The sequence below is a fragment of the Mya arenaria genome, chromosome 5 (genome assembly GCF_026914265.1).
Source record: "Mya arenaria isolate MELC-2E11 chromosome 5, ASM2691426v1".
Lineage (NCBI taxonomy): Eukaryota > Metazoa > Mollusca > Bivalvia > Myida > Myidae > Mya > Mya arenaria.
Genome location: NC_069126.1, coordinates 7,038,626 through 7,057,953, shown reverse-complemented (window position 1 = coordinate 7,057,953; position 19,328 = coordinate 7,038,626). Strand labels below are relative to the sequence as shown.

The following is a 19,328-nucleotide window of genomic DNA, read 5'->3' as shown; positions in this document are numbered from 1 at the left end:
GCCATGCTTTTACAAACCGACATGGCTTGAAGGAATTTGGAAAAGGGTCACTTAAGCCAGGAGATTTTAAAAGTAACTTCTCTTAGTTGCCACGACAACCAGAGTACTGCATGGAACCACTAATTTTAAAAGGATTTGGAAGAGGACCAACCAAGAACATGCGAGTTTTGGGTTAAATTGAATGTTGATGAGAACGATTCAAATAAATAACTGAGAAATACTTGGGCCTGGAGAACCCAGTCTTGGTAGGTAGTTTGGTAATGACCACCTGATAAACCCTTTTGAATTTTGATGTCATTGGTTCAAAGTTCAACATTGTGGTGACTTTGTGCTGAAAATCTTTTTCCGATTGACTACTGAAGAACGCTTACGCCAAGGGACCTCAAACTAGGTAGGCAGGTTGGTAATGACAAGGTTTTCAATCAATAACTGAAAAAAACTTCAGCCTAGACACCTCAAACTTGGATGGAAGGTTATTAATGACCAGCAGTGGAATCCTAGTGATTTTTAGGTCAGTGGGTCAAAGGTTAAGGTGACCTCGAGCAAAGATGTTTTTCTTATCAATAATTAAAGAACACTAAGGCCCAGAGACTTCAATCTTGATAGCAGTTTGGAAATGACAGCAGATGAACCCTATTGATTTTCACGTGAATATGTCAGAGTTCAAGGTTGTGGTGAACTCTTTCAGATAAAAAAAACTGAAAAAATGTGCATAATATACGTCTTTACTTCTTTCTACAAGTCAAGTTACATAAAAATAGCTTTCTTTACATTTCAATTTATGCCTAGATCCAGTAGAAAAGTGGTATTTGCACTAATTTCGTTACCATTGCAAGCACATTTTGTGTCCGTAGAAAAATACAATATAAAAAACACAATTCTGTGCTGGTACTATACCCTCATACCGACTTAAATGAAAGATGTCAAAATCAAACAGATAACATGCATTATCTCCAAAAGACACACTGTCACAACATAAGTTTCATTAACTAAGCTTGCATCCTTTCCCAAGATATTGCAATTTCCAGCATTCACACACAAAGGGTAATCAGTAGCGTTCGTTTTACAGTATAATAGTTACCAAAAAAATGGTATTTCCCTATTTTCATTGTCATAGCAACCAGACTGTGCACAATCCCCTGGTGGCCCTATATCCTCGTACTTACATTCATGAATATTAAATTGATATATTTAACAGACACATAAAGAGCGTGCATTATCTATTAATGGCCTTCTATCCACAACCCAGGTTTCATTAATTAAGCATGCCTACTTCTCGAGCTAATGCAGCGTCAAGTTTTCCAGACAGAAGGGTAAACTGGTTGGGTTTTACTGTGATATTAACCATATTCAAGTGATAAACAAGAGCTGTCACAGTATGTGACGAATGCCCCCGAATGTGACATTGACCTACGAACAAGGTCAGTACATGAAAAGTTGATCTTGCCTTCACGTGTCAAATACATATGGCAAGTTATTTTAAATTGCCTCTGAACATAAAAAAATACCACCCATACTTGACAACCTACACTGTTATATTCAGAATTCCCCTGTGAATAAACACTATCTTTCACCTTAGAGGAAGAGACATGGGTCTTGCACAAGACACGTCGTCTTCATATGTGGAACACATGTAGCAAGTGATTTTAAAATCTGTCCATACAAGGGAAAGTTACAGCCCGGACACGACAACCTATACTCTATGTCCTTATATGCAGCACTCCATTGTGAATAAACACTAAGTGTGACCTTGACCTTTGAGGTAGGGACACGGGTCTTGCACGTGACATGTCGTTTTGGTATGTGGAACACAAGTGGCAAGTGATTTTAAAATCTGTCCATACAAGGGAAAGTTACAGCCCGGACACGACAACCTATACTCTATGTCCTTATATGCAGCACTCCATTGTGAATAAACACTAAGTGTGACCTTGACCTTTGAGGTAGGGACACGGGTTTTGCACGCGACACGTCGTCTTGGTATGTGGAACACATTTGGCAAGTTATTTTAAAATCTGTCCATACAAGGGAAAGTTACAGCCCGGACACGACAACCTATACTCTATGTCCTTATATGCAGCACTCCATTGTGAATAAACACTAAGTGTGACCTTGACCTTTGAGGTAGGGACACGGGTTTTGCACGCGACACGTCGTCTTGGTATTTGGAACACATGTGGCAAGTTATTTTAAAATCTGTCCATACAAGGGAAAGTTACAGCCCGGACACGACAACCTATACTCTATGTCCTTATATGCAGCACTCCATTGTGAATAAACACTAAGTGTGACCTTGACTTTAGAGGTAGGGACACGGGTCTTGCATGCAACACGTCGTCTTGGTATGTGGAACACATGTGGCAAGTTATTTCAAAATCTGTCCATACAAGAGGAAGTTACAGCCCGGACACGACAACCTATACTCTATGTCCTTATATGCAGCACTCCATTGTGAATAAACACTAAGTGTGACCTTGACCTTTGAGGTAGGGACACGGGTTTTGCACGCGACACGTCTTGGTATGTGGAACACATGTGGCAAGTTATTTTAAAATCTGTCCATACAAGGGAAAGTTACAGCCCGGACACGACAACCTATACTCTATGTCCTTATATGCAGCACTCCATTGTGAATAAACACTAAGTGTGACCTTGACTTTAGAGGTAGGGACACGGGTCTTGCATGCGACACGTCGTCTTGGTATGTGGAACACATGTGGCAAGTTATTTTAAAATCTGTCCATACAAGGGAAAGTTACAGCCCGGACACGACAACCTATACTCTATGTCCTTATATGCAGCACTCCATTGTGAATAAACACTAAGTGTGACCTTGACCTTTGAGGTAGGGACATGGGTCTTGCACGCCACACGTCGTCTTGGTATGTGGAACACATGTGGCAAGTTATTTTAAAATCTGTCCATACAAGGGAAAGTTACAGCCTGGACACGACAACCTATACTCTATGTCCTTATATGCAGCACTCCATTGTGAATAAACACTAAGTGTGACCTTGACCTTTGAGGTAGGGACATGGGTCTTGCACGCGACACGTCGTCTTGGTATATGGTACACATGTGGCAAGTTATTTTAAAATCTGTCCATACAAGAGAAAGTTACAGCCCGGACACGACAACCTATACTCTATATCCTTAAATGCAGCACTCCATTGTGAATAAACACTAAGTGTGACCTTGACCTTTGAGGTAGGGACACAAGTCTTGCACGCCACACGTCGTCTTGGTATGTGGAACACATGTGGCAAGTTATTTTAAAATCTGTCCATACAAGGGAAAGTTACAGCCCGGACACGACAACCTATACTCTATGTCCTTATATGCAGCACTCCATTGTAAATAAACACTAAGTGTGACCTTGACCTTTGAGGTAGGGACACGGGTCATGCACGCGACACGTCGTCTTGGTATGTGGAACACATGTGGCAAGTGATTTTAAAATCTGTCCATACAAGGGAAAGTTACAGCCCGGACACGACAACCTATACTCTATGTCCTTATATGCAGCACTCCATTGTGAATAAACACTAAGTGTGACCTTGACCTTTGAGGTAGGGACACGGGTTTTGCACGCGACACGTCGTCTTGGTATGTGGAACACATGTGGCAAGTTATTTTAAAATCTGTCCATACAAGGGAAAGTTACAGCCCGGACACGACAACCTATACTCTATGTCCTTATATGCAGCACTCCATTGTGAATAAACACTAAGTGTGACCTTGACTTTAGAGGTAGGGACACGGGTCTTGCATGCGACACGTCGTCTTGGTATGTGGAACACATGTGGCAAGTTATTTTAAATCTGTCCATACAAGAGAAAGTTACAGCCCGGACACGACAACCTATACTCTATGTCCTTATATGCAGCACTCCATTGTGAATAAACACTAAGTGTGACCTTGACCTTTGAGGTAGGGACACGGGTTTTGCACACGACACGTCTTGGTATGTGGAACACATGTGGCAAGTTATTTTAAAATCTGTCCATACAAGGGAAAGTTACAGCCCGGACACGACAACCTATACTCTATGTCCTTATATGCAGCACTCCATTGTGAATAAACACTAAGTGTGACCTTGACTTTAGAGGTAGGGACACGGGTCTTGCATGCGACACGTCGTCTTGGTATGTGGAACACATGTGGCAAGTTATTTTAAATCTGTCCATACAAGAGAAAGTTACAGCCCGGACACGACAACCTATACTCTATGTCCTTATATGCAGCACTCCATTGTGAATAAACACTAAGTGTGACCTTGACCTTTGAGGTAGGGACACGGGTTTTGCACGCGACACGTCTTGGTATGTGGAACACATGTGGCAAGTTATTTTAAAATCTGTCCATACAAGGGAAAGTTACAGCCCGGACACGACAACCTATACTCTATGTCCTTATATGCAGCACTCCATTGTGAATAAACACTTAGTGTGACCTTGACTTTAGAGGTAGGGACACGGGTCTTGCATGCGACACGTCGTCTTGGTATGTGGAACACATGTGGCAAGTTATTTTAAAATCTGTCCATACAAGAGAAAGTTACAGCCCGGACACGACAACCTATACTCTATGTCCTTATATGCAGCACTCCATTGTGAATAAACACTTAGTGTGACCTTGACTTTAGAGGTAGGGACACGGGTCTTGCATGCGACACGTCGTCTTGGTATGTGGAACACATGTGGCAAGTTATTTTAAAATCTGTCCATACAAGAGAAAGTTACAGCCCGGACACGACAACCTATACTCTATGTCCTTATATGCAGCACTCCATTGTGAATAAACACTTAGTGTGACCTTGACCTTTGAGGTAGGGACACGGGTCTTGCACGCCACACGTCGTCTTGGTATATGGTACACATGTGGCAAGTTATTTTAAAATCTGTCCATACAAGAGAAAGTTACAGCCCGGACACGACAACCTATACTCTATATCCTTAAATGCAGCACTCCATTGTGAATAAACACTAAGTGTGACCTTGACCTTTGAGGTAGGGACACGAGTCTTGCCCGCCACACGTCGTCTTGGTATGTGGAACACATGTGGCAAGTGATTTTAAAATCTGTCCATACAAGGGAAAGTTACAGAGCCGGACGGACGGACGGTGCGATTTTAATATGCCCACCTTCGGGGGCATAAAAAAAACATGTTGCTACAATTCCGCATTGGGATCTACATGTACTGCTATGAAATAAACGTCTGGCCACATTGACTTCCAAGTCCCAATGACCTTTTCAGCACGAGTTTTCATACCGACATTTTCATGTACAATTTAGAAATGCAATATAGGCAAACAAAGGTGGTGCAGTGGTTATGTCTACTGCTCCTGAGTGCCAGCCCCTCCCTTCGCCATTTGAAGGGATAATAAAAGAACGAAATGCGCTACCCTGTACATTTCTTTATTAAGGGATCCAGGCCCAAATCAAGGTCAAGGGGCTAGAACAATCTGCTTTTTTGAGAGCCATTTAATTTATTACAAGGTAAATGGTGAAAGGGATATAGAGTTATGGTAGGTGTGTTATTGTCTTGAGCATATCTTAGTCATTGTGGTCAAGACTTAAAACTCAATATCCCGGGCCAGTATTCAATATTGATCTTATCCTTAGGCATGCCTCAGTGATTCCATTCAGCTTATTGGTCAGCTAAATATACAGGCCAATCAAAACACCTCAGTTTCTAATCTTGATTTTAAGTTCAATCTAAGTTGCTTATTGAATACAGCCCCAGATCAATTTCTCTGATGAGAAATGCAGTGCCTAGTAACCTTTTTTAGTTATTGCCCTTTGTTCATTTTCATTTATTATCCGGAGCATAACTAGCAAGTCTCGACTTCAAACAATCTAATTATACAGATAGATCTCATTTGTGAAGTGCAGTACACAGGAACCTTACCTCAGGCTGCAGTATTTTTTAGTTATTGCCTTTTGTACATTTTCTTTATCTCTAACTTTGATAAATCTCATCGAGCATAAGTGCAATGCACAGGAACCATAACTCTGGCTTCCATATTTATTAGTAACTGCCCTTTATTCATATACTTATTTTTTGTCCTGAGCATAACTTGCAAATTCCTTCAGGTATCGACTTAAATAAATCCAATGAAGTTGTAACACATTTTTAAATTTTATTGATGTAACTAAATGGCAATTTACAATCTGTACTGTCAACACATCTTACAACCACTTCCATCAAAGGCATAGACAAATTCAATCTTTTAACTCAATTGGACATCAAAAATTCATGCTTACAAATGTATGCCACTATAAATCATTTCATATACAGATGGTTTTATCAAAAATAAAAATAATATTTTGCTACATATTCACTGCAAGATGTAACATAAATATTCATTATTTAGGCATAAATATCATCATTGACGTAAATAAGCACAAGCCCACCAGCCATGCACTAGTCAAATGCTTTCCGGGTTTGCTAATTTTCCGAATTTTATATAGCAGTGTTTGTTGACTTTTTTATGCCAAGCACTAGTGTAAGACTCTGGGCGTAATCATTTAAAAGTTTCATTTCAATGACAGTATCATTGTGTTCACTTTTTCTTTATTAACATTATGCAAATTTTATTTTGATCTTTTGAATGAAAAGCATTGCTTAAAACTTACATTTGTTGATACTTTCTTATAGTTAAAAATTCAAAGTTGAATAAGGAATTACTAGCAGAGGTACACTCTCGCAGTAAATATATAGCAAATTCAGTTTGATTCTACAAGTCCCCAGCTTCCACAATCAGTAGTAAAACCAGCACCCAGCTATTAACAGTCCAACATGGAGGGATCCAAGATTTTTAACTCTTAACAATATAAGCAATTTTAAATGTAATCACAAATATTAGCACTTTTCAAATAAGCAAGTTGCAGTTTTCTTTAACAATGCAAAAAATCAACAATAATAGCACTTAAAAATTGAGTAAGTTTAATTTCTCGCCATCTAAATTTCAATGCAACAATAATAAAAAAAGTTATTTTTCATACATTTACTTTTTTCTATCTCCCAATGTGGGTTTTCATTTCATTAACTACAAAAAAATCTACCAATTTCTCACAAAAATCATCCATGATGGAATTAAGACCCCACCCATTCTTATTTCTTCTGCCATATCTGAGATGTAATTGACTCCCCCCACTGAAGGTCAAGGTCACATGTTCAGTGGTCAAGGTCAAGCCTCCTGGTCAGCAGCTTCTGCCTGCTCCTGAACGGCCTTGCCAGCCTTCTTCTTCTTCTTCTTGGCGGCTTTTCTGGAGGCGGACTGAGACAGCAGTGACTGTAAAAAGAAAGTCATTAATATTTACAATGTCATAAGGTTTCATAACTATTCTGCTTTTGATTCAAAGTGTTCATTAAACTGGGTAAATGTTGATTCATGGCCAAATTCTAGTAGTTTCAAGGCTATTTGACTATCAATTATTTCATAGTATTTCAAACAGACACCAAACAATACCAGTGGTTGAAAACAAGAGGCCCAAAAGGGCCTGTGCTCTACTGGTATGAATCTTTTGGTTATGTTCTGAAATCACATTCAAAGGGAAGCAATCAGTAAACCATATGTTTCACAAAGAACTAAAACTACAACATAATAAACAATCTCTGAACAAGTAAGTTGTCTCCCTTAGAAAATACTGCAGCATTTCAAGGGCCATAATCTAGTCATGCATGGGCAGATCCGACAAGTTTAAAACAGGAACCAAGCTCTTATGGATTTAACTACTGTATAAGCTTGAAACGACAGACACCACGCCATTGCATTAAAGTTAAAGTTTATATTTTCAAGACTGCTTGAAGGCTCTATTACAAACGGCACACACCTTGTTTGCTTAACTATACAACTAAGAACCATTTTTTACCGTGATAAATGACAAAGCATTTTAGTATTAGGCATGCAAGACAACATGAACTGGCCACACTCAATTTTGTACTTTCCCTGGTGTTATACCTTTAATTCCTCATCCTCGACGCTGTACTCGGACTCGTAGAGTTCAGATTCAAATGGAAGGCCTGTGATCTTCAGTGGTCCATTAGGCATCAGTATAACTGTGTACTTGAACTGGGCTACAAACTCGCCTGAAATAACACCAGTACAACAATTAATTATCAGTTGTGGAACTTGGCACAAGCCTGCACACTTTGCACTTCTATAACATTTTCCAGCCTTGCTAAAATTCTCAATTTTATATTGAAGGGCTTGTTGATTTTTTTTTAATGCTTGAAAGCAATAGTGTATGAATTTTGGCTCGTTCATCTAAAAGTCTATTGTTCTAACATAATCTTGGACTAGCATACCTTTAGATTTATGATGAACCTTCATGGCAAGTTTTTTTTAAAATCCTATAGTGCATGGTCAAGATACAGCCTAGACAAATTCAGTCTGGACAGACACACACACATACACAGAACCGTCATTGTGAAAACTATGTCTTGCTCACCACAAGCAGGATAAACTAAAAGCCTCCTTCTGGTTCATTTGAAAAACCAAACTCATAAATTATCAAGGAAACAAGAACTGGGGTAAGAATATATTTTTAAGATGGTAAATTGGGCCAGAATTTGGCCCCAAAATCACTGAAGAGTCATCAATCCTGATGAAATTTTAGCACTTAACAATACACAACCTACCATTCTTCTCATGGAGAACTGAGAAAGGCTGCACCAGGTCATGTTTTGCACACTCCACCACCCCCATCCTTGCCTTAACTTCCTCATCAAATAACCTGAAGTTAAGTGCATACATGCAGACAATGTAAACATCTTGGTAAATAATTCTTAATTGTGTTGCCAGTGCTAATAATTTTAAACACATATGATAAACTCCATATAGACAGTGTCTTGAATTTTTTTACACATTTTGATGTTTTTATGTTTACATTTTAAAACTTAACACTATATGGAACATTATTTTGCAGAAAAAGGAGGTGAAATCTTAGTACCTGGTTAAGATAGTCTTACCTGAGAGTAAATGGCATCAACCCAAACTTCTTTTCTGTTTCGCTGAGAAATTCTGAAAAGAACAATTATCTTCATGAAGAAAAGGTAAAAAGAATTGGAAAGCAAAAAACCAAAGCTATTGATGTTCCTTTCTCCATAAATGTATCACTGTTAACCTTTTCTAAATTATTTCTTACACAAGTTGGTGCCCAGCCCCATGAGCTGCAATTTTTTTTTAAATCAGGCTACCAAAAGTATCACAGTTTTTGGTTATCCAAAATATGAAGATAAAAGGCACTGCATGCAGCATGCTTTCACGGTGAGGAGTTTTGTAATAATACATGTACACATGTACCTCAAATACTTGCATTATGAATACTAGAGCTTTTTGGCTAAATGCCAACAATAGAAAATTGAAAAAGTTCCGTGAAGTCTTGTTCAATGAAATATTAAGATGTTTTTAAGAATATGGAACTGTTATCTTATTTCAATTGTTCTGACTGGTTATGAAAATGGTGGAAACTTGGATGATCATGCATTGACAGGGATGTCAGACAAGCAGAAAATACAAGAACATTTTATCAATGTCCCAGAATGCTACCTTTAGGTTAACACATCATATCCATGATCCTCATGGTCAACATTTGTACAAGTCATTCCAAGATCCCACAATCATAGCCAGGCCAAAATACTTGAAAATCCTCAAGTGCATGGCTAAGCTACAGTCAGGATAAGCTTTAGTCAGACAGCCAGATGCACTTACATATACTCAACTGACCACCATCGTGGATTTACAATAACATCTTAAGAGAACACTTACGTCTTGATGCTTTCATTTTAAGCTGATATACGATGTCCTTCTTTTTATAAACCGTCGTTCTTGTGTCCAGTTCTTTTCCCTGAAAATTTAGTCAGGATTGCAATTAGTGAATCTGTTTTTATGATTAGAATATTCTTTATGTCAAGAACATTTTCTTGCAAATAGCGCTATTCCTTGCAAATGACAGTCATATATTGCTGTTGTTTTTTAGGCTTAAACACAATCAAGCTAAATTATCGTTAGCAGTAAATACACTGGGGTGATAGTGGTATAAGTGTCCACCTCTCAGCCAAGAGTTTGTGGGTTTGATCCCCAGCAGGGATACTTTCTCACCACCTCTTAAAAGTGACACCAGTTATACTTTTTGTCCAGGAAACGGACTCAATAGTGATTTTATAAGCTATCACTTTTCGTCACAATCAAATCATCCATGATGGAAAATCAATTAGTATAAACAAACTATCATAAATAGATCTATATTTTGTCCTATACCTTTCCGTCCCCTGTACTGATGAGTATATCGATGCCGTACACCTCATGGACGTCAAATTCACACTTCTCATGCTCTTTCCTGGATACAAAAAACAATTCATGTATTTCTGAATATGCAGCCATGTACAATCAATATACTTCAAGCGGTTTCTGTTTATGCCAAATATTCACACCTTCCAAGTATTCTCTCTTGATATTTTGGGAAAATGACCTTTATCCTCCTTTAATCAATTATTGGTGTGTCTTTTATTATATCTTCAACAACAATACACCAGTTTTACGAAAAAATTGTGATTTTTTATATCTTCAGAATTTGTATTCAACATTTGAAAAAACTACCCCCCTCCCCCCAAAACCCCCCCACAAACATCTGCCTTGTTTAATAGTATAAACCATCAACTTTCAGTCTATTTGAATAAGATCATATTTATATATACATATCAAACAAACCAAAGACATGGATGACGCTTCCAGACAAGGTCATCCATGTATGTCTGCTAAAAAGTGACTCAAAGTGACACAACAAAGGTTCATCACAGTTCATCAGCACAGTTACTTACTTCTGATTTTCTGATGGGTTTTGTATAATGGCCTTCTCCCCATCTATTACATGCTTCGTCAGTTGATGGGATAACATGCCTGCAATCAGTGCACAGATGGTTATTACCAATGCCCGTCATGAATATCATAATTTAAATATACCTCAACAAGTCCTCATAACAACCCAGTGCTACCGATAAGGGTCATAATTCATGTATGGAGAAGGAGAAATAAACATCTGTTTGCATTGGTATGAATACAGATACCAAATCAATTGACAACTGTTTCAGTAACAACTGTTTTGACCACATCGAAAGCCTCTTAAAAAAATGTAGAATTTTAAATATTGCTACATGTATTTATTTTGTTAACAAAAGATATGCTATTATGGTCGCAGAGTTTAATTCTAGAATTCCAAAGATATGCCACAGGCTTTAAAAACAGAAAATCTTCATATTATAGAACTTACCTTCAATAGGCTTGCATTTATAGGATTCTGCTACTTTCTGTATAGCCTCTGTGACTGTGTCATTCTGTAAGCATACAAAGCCAGTATAAAATCCAGTGAGTTTACTCATTAAACAAAAAATGAGTTTAATGTAACAAGACTACCAAAATGCACTATCTACTCAGGATCGAACCCACGACTCTTCCACAATATACACAATACCCAATTACATTATCATAAGCAAACATACAAACAATAAAGACTGCACTGAAGATCTGAAGGAGTTAGATTATTACCTCTGTGCCTGGTTTCACCATTCGTAGAGCGACCTCAGCTGCATTGTGAGCCGCCAAAAGTACATCAGCCTTTCGTCCTTTCACCTTCTCCTAACAAGACAAAAATCAAAGCTACAATACCGTTGTATGGTGCCTAGATCTTACTCGAGAATACAGTTGAAAGCAGTAGAAACTCATTAAATGACTTCAGTGTCATTTTTGCATTCCAGTTAAGTTATTCTTTTTTAAACATCCTATAATGTGTATTTTGGACTCGAAGAGTGTACAGATTATGTCATCAATATGCAACCCCTGGATGCATATATGTAACAAGAGCTGTCACAGAGACAGCGTGCTCGACTATTCCGCCGCTTTTCGGTGTATGGATTGAAAAGTTTTGGCGAAACATGCATGGATCACTGTTGGATTAGATTTCAATGCAATACATGATGTGCTTTAAGATATTTACATAAATTGAATTGTAAATATTCCAGGTGGTACGCAAACCTTAACGTAAATTCTAAGTAAAAAAAGAGGCATAATTTTGTCAAAATGCTTGATAGAGTTACCTCCTCCTGTGTACAGGTTGGGGGCATGATGGTAAACAAGTGTGTAAAGTTTCAAAGCCATATGTCAATGGACTTTGAAAATATTTGAGGTGGTACGCAAACTTTAACGTAAATTCTAAGTAGAAAAGGGGCATAATTTTGTCAAAATGCTTGATAGAGTTACCTCCTCCTGTGTACAGGTTGGGGGCATGATGGTAAACAAGTGTGCAAAGTTTCAAAGCCATATGTCAATGGACTTTGAAAAAATTTGAGGTGGTACGCAATATCGTAAATTCTAAGTAGAAAAGGGGCATAATTTTGTCAAAATGCTTGATAGAGCTACCTCCTCCTGTGTACAGTTTGGGGGCATGATGGTGAACAAGTGTGCAAAGTTTCAAAGCCATATGTCAATGGACTTTGAAAATATTTGAGGTGGTACAAAAACTCAAAAAACTTAAACATAAAGCCCAAAAAAAAAAAATTGTTTGGTTGGGGTCACATCCTTTTCAAAAATAGGTAGGGTAGGTAGGCTTTTTTTTTTATTTTTTTTATTAGGCTTTATATAAGAATGTCATTTTCATCATTGGAGAATGGTGTTAAAGTTATCTTCTATATAAGCAATTAAGGTTTTAAACTACATATTGAAAAGCAAAAAAAAAAAAATTTTTTTTTTTCAAACTGACTATAAAAACGTTAAGAGTTGGCGCCTATTCCGTAGGTAGGGTCGGGTAACCCGAACCAAATGTATTTTTTTTTAGGCCTAAGTGGTTACGCCGACGCTCGGGTGACTAGGATAGCTCTCCTTATTCTTCGAATAGTCGAGCTAAAAAAACAGCTAGTGTAGGACGCGGTATGCGCCGGAAAAAAAAAATTACTGCCGGTCTGATCATATGATATTTATCCACTCCTTTGGCATGTGAATTTGATGTCTTTCCAAAGAAAGCCAACGTAACTTATGTCTTATACTTTCAACAGAAGTTACATACAGTTGAAGTATGGTAGAAAATACAAAACCAATGTTGTGGTTCTCACCAATCTGATTCCAAGGTGAAAAAACTCAGACTAGGTAGGAAGGGAAAACATCTGATTTTGTAAAATAATTTGATTCTGTTTTTATTACATTTTATACTCATCCATGAAGTTTTCATACAGATTTTACTGATTATTCAAAAATATATCAGGACTGGGACATTACAATAGAGATGGTCGATTAACCGAAACCACATCATTGATTTTGCTATGCCTTAAAAAGAAGTGTTCAAGCCTCTCACCTTTTGGTCCCCAACCAGAAGAGAATGAGCAACTACAGCTATGAAGCCATCAATGTGTGCCCCCAAATCACTGAAATGTACATAACACAGGCAAATCATTATAAACATGAATCAGTGAATTTGCAGAAATAGTCACACATACAGTATATGGTGAAATAGCACTTATATAAGAACATTCATTTTCAGGGCTGTCTGTCAACAATAGGGGAACATTTTTTAAACATACTCTAAAGAAGTCATGTAACTCTCATATTTAACCAAGCTTCACTTACATTTTGACAAGGTCCCCCTCTTTTAGTGTAACATCTGGATCTGATTTTAGGGGTGAGAAGTGACATATGCAGTTGTTCACAGACACACAGGTTGGGAAGGCGATGCCTGAAAGAAAACACCATTATGTTAGGCCTAAATAAATAGGTTTGTTACAACCTGAAAATATGTGTGTTATTTATTAGTTAACTCCAAATTGTAAAACATCAGTTGGCTTTGTCTAAAACATTGTTGCTTGGTTAACCTGAAACAAACCTAATATTTTTAAGCCTTATCTAAAAGATTTTTATAAGTACATGAAATCATTTCAACTTTAAAACTGTCAATTAGAAAACCATCATCACTACTTTCTACGGATAAATTTCATACATACCATGGAAAACTTGACTGACAAAATCTTGTTTACATGAACAGGGTTCGAATTTAGACTCGCATACTCGCAAAATGCGAGCGACATTTGGAAATTGCGAGTGACTTTTATTCAAGCTCGCAAAATTCTGCGAGTGGCTTTTTCTAGACCACAAAATGTTAAAAGGAAAGTAGAATAAACATGAACTTAATTCCACTATGTAGTTGAGTGTAAACAGCCTATAAGTGGCATGTTTACACTACCGGTATAAAGAAGACAGTACGGAGTAACGCTCTAGTAGGTTTTCAAAAATAGAACAAATACGGAAAAGGCCGAGTTTTATCTCGAATCTTTCCAGGATGCTCCGAGGCATGCATTATTACAAAGTAAATACGAATGACGTAATCACCTAGCTCAATCATTGGCTAAATTTAGCGCTTTTGCACACTATATGTAAACCCCATCATCCTTTGAATATATTTCCACCCAACTGTCAAAATGAATAGACTTCGTTGATCGATATATTTCATGGTCCAAAATATCCACGCTACATTTACTGTTGCTTTTTTTATTTTAAATTTATTATTTTATTGTTTTTATTACTTAAAGACTTATGAAATCTGTAGCGTGCTTGTCGAATGGGTATTAAATTACCCGATGGCGTGGGTAAATATACAAAGTGAACAATGTCAAATTATTGAACAGCTTTGTTAACAAAAAGCTGCCAGCATCAGACGAGTCTTTCCATACCCCCCCCCCCCCCCCCAATAGAATAAGCCATCAACAAGTTCTAGTAGTCAAGTCACTCAAGATTGATACTTTTTAATATTCATAATATGTCTTAGGTGTTAATTTCTACTTTAATTAGGCAATATTATAAGGGAATAAAGCAAATAATAAAATTGCAAGTTGATTTGTCATTTTGCGAGTTGCCTCAAAATGCACTCGCAAAATTTTGCGAGTGCTCCTCAAAGTTAAATTCGAACCCTGCATGAATATGCATGAGGCAGGGAGACAACTCTTTCAATGAAATCACTGATAATAATTTAAGTACTCTTTAATAACACTGTTCTGTCTCTGCAGGTGAATCGTCTAATTGGCTGGTTTAAATTTGTAGTGATCAGGTGGACCGAGATCAATTTGAAATTTCGCCATAATTTTTTCCACAGGTAAACAGAAGTATGAGTGTCTGTGCATATGCGAGAGTCTGATTTCTGGAGATGTTTCCTTGCGAAGCCAATGAACCTGCCTCATTTGTTATTCATGAAAACAAGACTTCCCTTGCCAAATCGCAAAACAAAACAGTATACAATAAAGCATAGCTAATTCTGGTATAACTATAAAGAAACTTGGATCAGGCAAGGCTACATTTGAAATAGTATGTAATTTCTATCAATCATTATTCCTCTCAATAATTACCACTTTTCAGGTTCCTCACCTTTTTTCATTTCTTTATCTTTCTTGAACACCTTTCCAGTCTCCTGCAGAAGTCTCTCATCTCCGAACGAACAGATACTGAGAACTGAGGCCCCGTCGACACATTTACCAATCACCTCCTTGAGAATGCCTGTAAACAAAATATCCCATACAATGATTTCTTGGGAGTTAATATTACTGGTTTCAGCTCTTTCCCCTCGCAGAAAAGTCCCTTTTTCACCGAAAGTTATATGCCTGCACATATCGTCCGATAATGTATGAATTGTAGCAGAAACTAAGATAAAAGTTGTTTTTCGTGTAGCTTAGTCTTTGACATTTCTGACAGGGTAAAAAGTATAAGATTTTTTCAATTATTTTAGGAAATATATGACATTGTTGAAGGCAATTGAAGTTTTGGGAATTTCTATACAAGTCATGTTTTCCTTATATATTTCCCACACACATATATATCAGGGCTTTTTCTGCCCAATTTGGGAAAAAGACCCTAGACATTTTGGGAAATTTTGCGTCGTGAAAATGCCGAAATTGGGAAATTTTACAGTTAAAAGAAAAAAATGTCTAGTCTCCTGTGAATTAGGAAAAGATTTTATATTAGTTTATTTCCCTTTAATAGAACCAAAATGGCTGAAATATCAATCCTTGGTTGTAAATATCTACTGCAATAAATCAATCATGACAGATAATATTTTATACAGATATCTGAATGTGATGAAAATCAATGATTTCCGAGTTCAATTATCAAAAAAACTACATCACACAATTTATTAGGATGTTGTTAATGAACCAGTACATGTCTTTTTTATTTTACTTTTGATTGGGATTTTCTGAAGATTGGAAAAAATATCTTATATTTTGCTTTGGGAATGGGTCCGATAGTCGGACCCGTGGGTACTATAGAAAAAGCCCTGTATGCAGTGTTCTGCCAAGGATTGAAAAAGATGGGGCCGAATGGCCCAGCAGTCATGAAAATTAGGGGCCATTTTCAAAAGTGAAGGGCCATGACCTTTTCCAGGGGAAAAAAGAAAACTTTTAAATGAAAGTGTTTTATTTACCCATTATATACATGGTGTAACATCCACGTGACATCAGTATTCTCAAATATTGGACAGATCCATTTGACATTTAGAAAAAAAACTATAAACATGGCACAAATGAGACACAATGAGATATGTTAATGAACATTTTCACATGTCAATGTGTTGTTATGCTTTAGCAGGGATGTGATTGACCTGGCAGCTGGAGGACTGAAACCATTTCTGTCATTGGGGCACTTTTGGTGTCAAAAGCACACTGCCGTAGAAGAAAAACTGGCCCAAAAGCACACTAGTAATTTTATTAATCAGCTAAAAAATCAAAAATTATTTTTTTTTAAATTTATTTCTTCTTCTTTTTTTTTTTTTTGGGGGGGGGGGGGGGGGGGGGGGGGTCATTGGGGTCATTAGAACCGCGGAATTCTGCGAATCCGCGGACAAATCACATTCCTAAATTATAACCCTCCCCACCCAGGAACATTTTCCTCTGTTTTGCATTCCTATAATGCACCAGGGCCTCATTGTTATTGAATTTGTTGATATCTCCCCCCTCTAATTTGAGTTGTTTTCTTTTTCTCAGCCATGATGATGACATTGAATTTGGTAAAAAAACATATGCTACCCCTCGCGATTAGTTACACGTAAACGGACCAATGAAAATCGTTGTTTTATCGAATGGATGCTGTGCTGTAAAACTTCTGAAAAAGAAATCGATTAAGTCAAAACGGCTCTTTAAATTTTTTGATTAAGTCAAAACGGCTTTTCGAAAAACGGGCGCGCCAATCGGCCCGTCTACAGGTATTTCGTTGCGCCATCCTGATTTTTTCTGCGCCAATGGCGCAAGGGCGCGTCCTTGGCAGAACACTGTGTATGTATAGTCAAACTCATAGAAATATATTGTCATGTCATACCATTACTTTTTAAACAATCAAAGGACTAAAATGGCCATAGATTAGTGTCCAAGCTATGTGACGATCAGTGGTATAAAGCTTATATTAATCAAGGTTTTAAACTACAAATTAAACACACTACTTTTTTTTTTTTTCTAACCTATAAAAGGGCTAGGGTCAGCACCTATTTCGTAGGTAGGGTTGGATAACCCAAACCAAATGTACACAATTTTTTTTTTGAGGCCTTGTATAGAGTCCGACTGGACAAGTTTCAAAATATAATTTACTTTGGTTTGAATAGTCTGTTTATAGTCTAAAATAATAGACGTGTTATACGGGATTCTTCCAATCCCTAAGGTCTAAACGGGAATGTGCAAAAAACGGGGGTGTTTTAAAAATATTGAAATTGTTTTAAGTGAAGTATTTTATGGTTGAAATTGATCATAAAGAGTTATATTCATATTTTACCATGTAAGTGAAATGTTATTTTGCACTAAACAAGCATTAAATGCATTAAAACAAGTTGTTTACCTTTCCAATAAAACGAAAGTTGACTGACACAGAAAACAATTATGCGAAGGGGAACAACTCGATACAATCGTAATAGCTCGGCCTCCTCCGACAAAGCTTCGAGATAGACCTCGTTATACAACCGTAACAACTCGGCCATGGCCGAAATGTTCCGAGCGATTTAAAACTGTGCCCTTCAGCCTTGCAGGTGCCCTTCATGTATATATCGTTATGTTTTGACAGAATGAAATGAAAAAAAGCCGTCAAACTCATAATTATAAGTTGGATATTTATTTTTTTGTGTACGGAACTAATATAAAATAACATTATCTGGTAATATTTCTTGTTTTTATGATATTTTATAGACGCTATATGCTTTAACCCGGAATCCTGATCGGAACAACTACCCACTTTTGATACTAAACAATTTGTACGTGAAGGATTTGCCATATCAAAAATCTAAAAAAAATCCGTCAACGTACAATTATTTGGACTAGTCTGTTTATATCCACTTTTCTAGATAAAAAATACAAAAAATTAAATTCTTTAAAAGCGCACAACTGCAGCCCCCCAAAAGCTGGAAATAAGCCCTAGTCTTTGTTCAAAGTGAACTCCACTTAAAATAAAATAATTTATCATCTACATTTTTTTTAACATGTTACCGCACAATGGTATGTCAAAGCTCATCTTTTTCAGTCATAAAGGGCCACAACTTAACAATTATCAATGACAGAGTTATGGACCTTGATTATTCAAGACATGTGGCGACCCATGTCAGTACAGTATTAAACAAAATTATACATATTGAGGGAGTTGTTTTTGTTAGGCCTCTGGCGATTTCTTTGAAAAACAACGTTCTTTTCTCAATGGTATGGATTTTGTTGTCAACAACATTACAGAACGCGCTTTATAACATCTTATCTTTTTCCCATAAAAATAACACACTATTGTGCAATGGACCATATGTCGTTGAATGAAGTCGACTGAGGATGGAACGTTATTCCGAATAATTGTTTAGTTAATGTTAGATTTAACTAACCATTGACCATATCTCCAGCCATTTTATATTTGGTGACAACAATGTCATCGGCCGGTGTCGGTTCTTCATCTTTCTCTGCCATCTTGAGAGTTGATTCACGTGTTCCCACAATGCAAAGCAATGGCGGGAGAGAATATTCAAGTCCGATAATTCAGAAAGGTCAAACAGCAGGAACCTTTTCAAGATTGCTGAATCGGATCAGTACTGGCTCAAGGGCAGTAATGTCATGTGCGTCCATGCTTCCCGGTTCATTGTTTTGAGTGATAAACGTCCTCGATTCGGTGAGAATTACCACTGTTTTCTACATGTTTCAACGATAATTTTTAGAAACGACCTTGTGCACCGAATGAAGAGCAATTGCTCGTTTACGAAGACGCTTGTTTTGGATCAAAACAATGTCTGTATTAAAATATCTCGTGAAAACAATGCACGTTCTTACTAGGCTTCCCGAC

General features: G+C 37.3%; 1 protein-coding gene across 1 annotated transcript; it reads right to left on the bottom strand.

Annotated features, from left to right (window-relative positions):
* Positions 1-6,129: 6,129 nt before the first annotated feature.
* Positions 6,130-19,007, bottom strand: LOC128236235 (proliferation-associated protein 2G4-like). Its single transcript, XM_052951116.1, has 13 exons — positions 18,877-19,007; positions 15,408-15,536; positions 13,623-13,728; positions 13,351-13,420; positions 11,553-11,642; positions 11,278-11,341; positions 10,829-10,907; positions 10,269-10,347; positions 9,777-9,855; positions 8,978-9,029; positions 8,648-8,742; positions 7,968-8,095; positions 6,130-7,298 (listed from the first exon to the last, which is right to left on the bottom strand). The coding sequence occupies exons 1-13, from the start codon at positions 18,956-18,958 to the stop codon at positions 7,194-7,196; spliced, it is 1,158 nt and encodes a 385-aa protein (XP_052807076.1). The 5' UTR covers positions 18,959-19,007; the 3' UTR covers positions 6,130-7,193.
* Between the last annotated feature and the right edge of the window lie 321 nt (positions 19,008-19,328).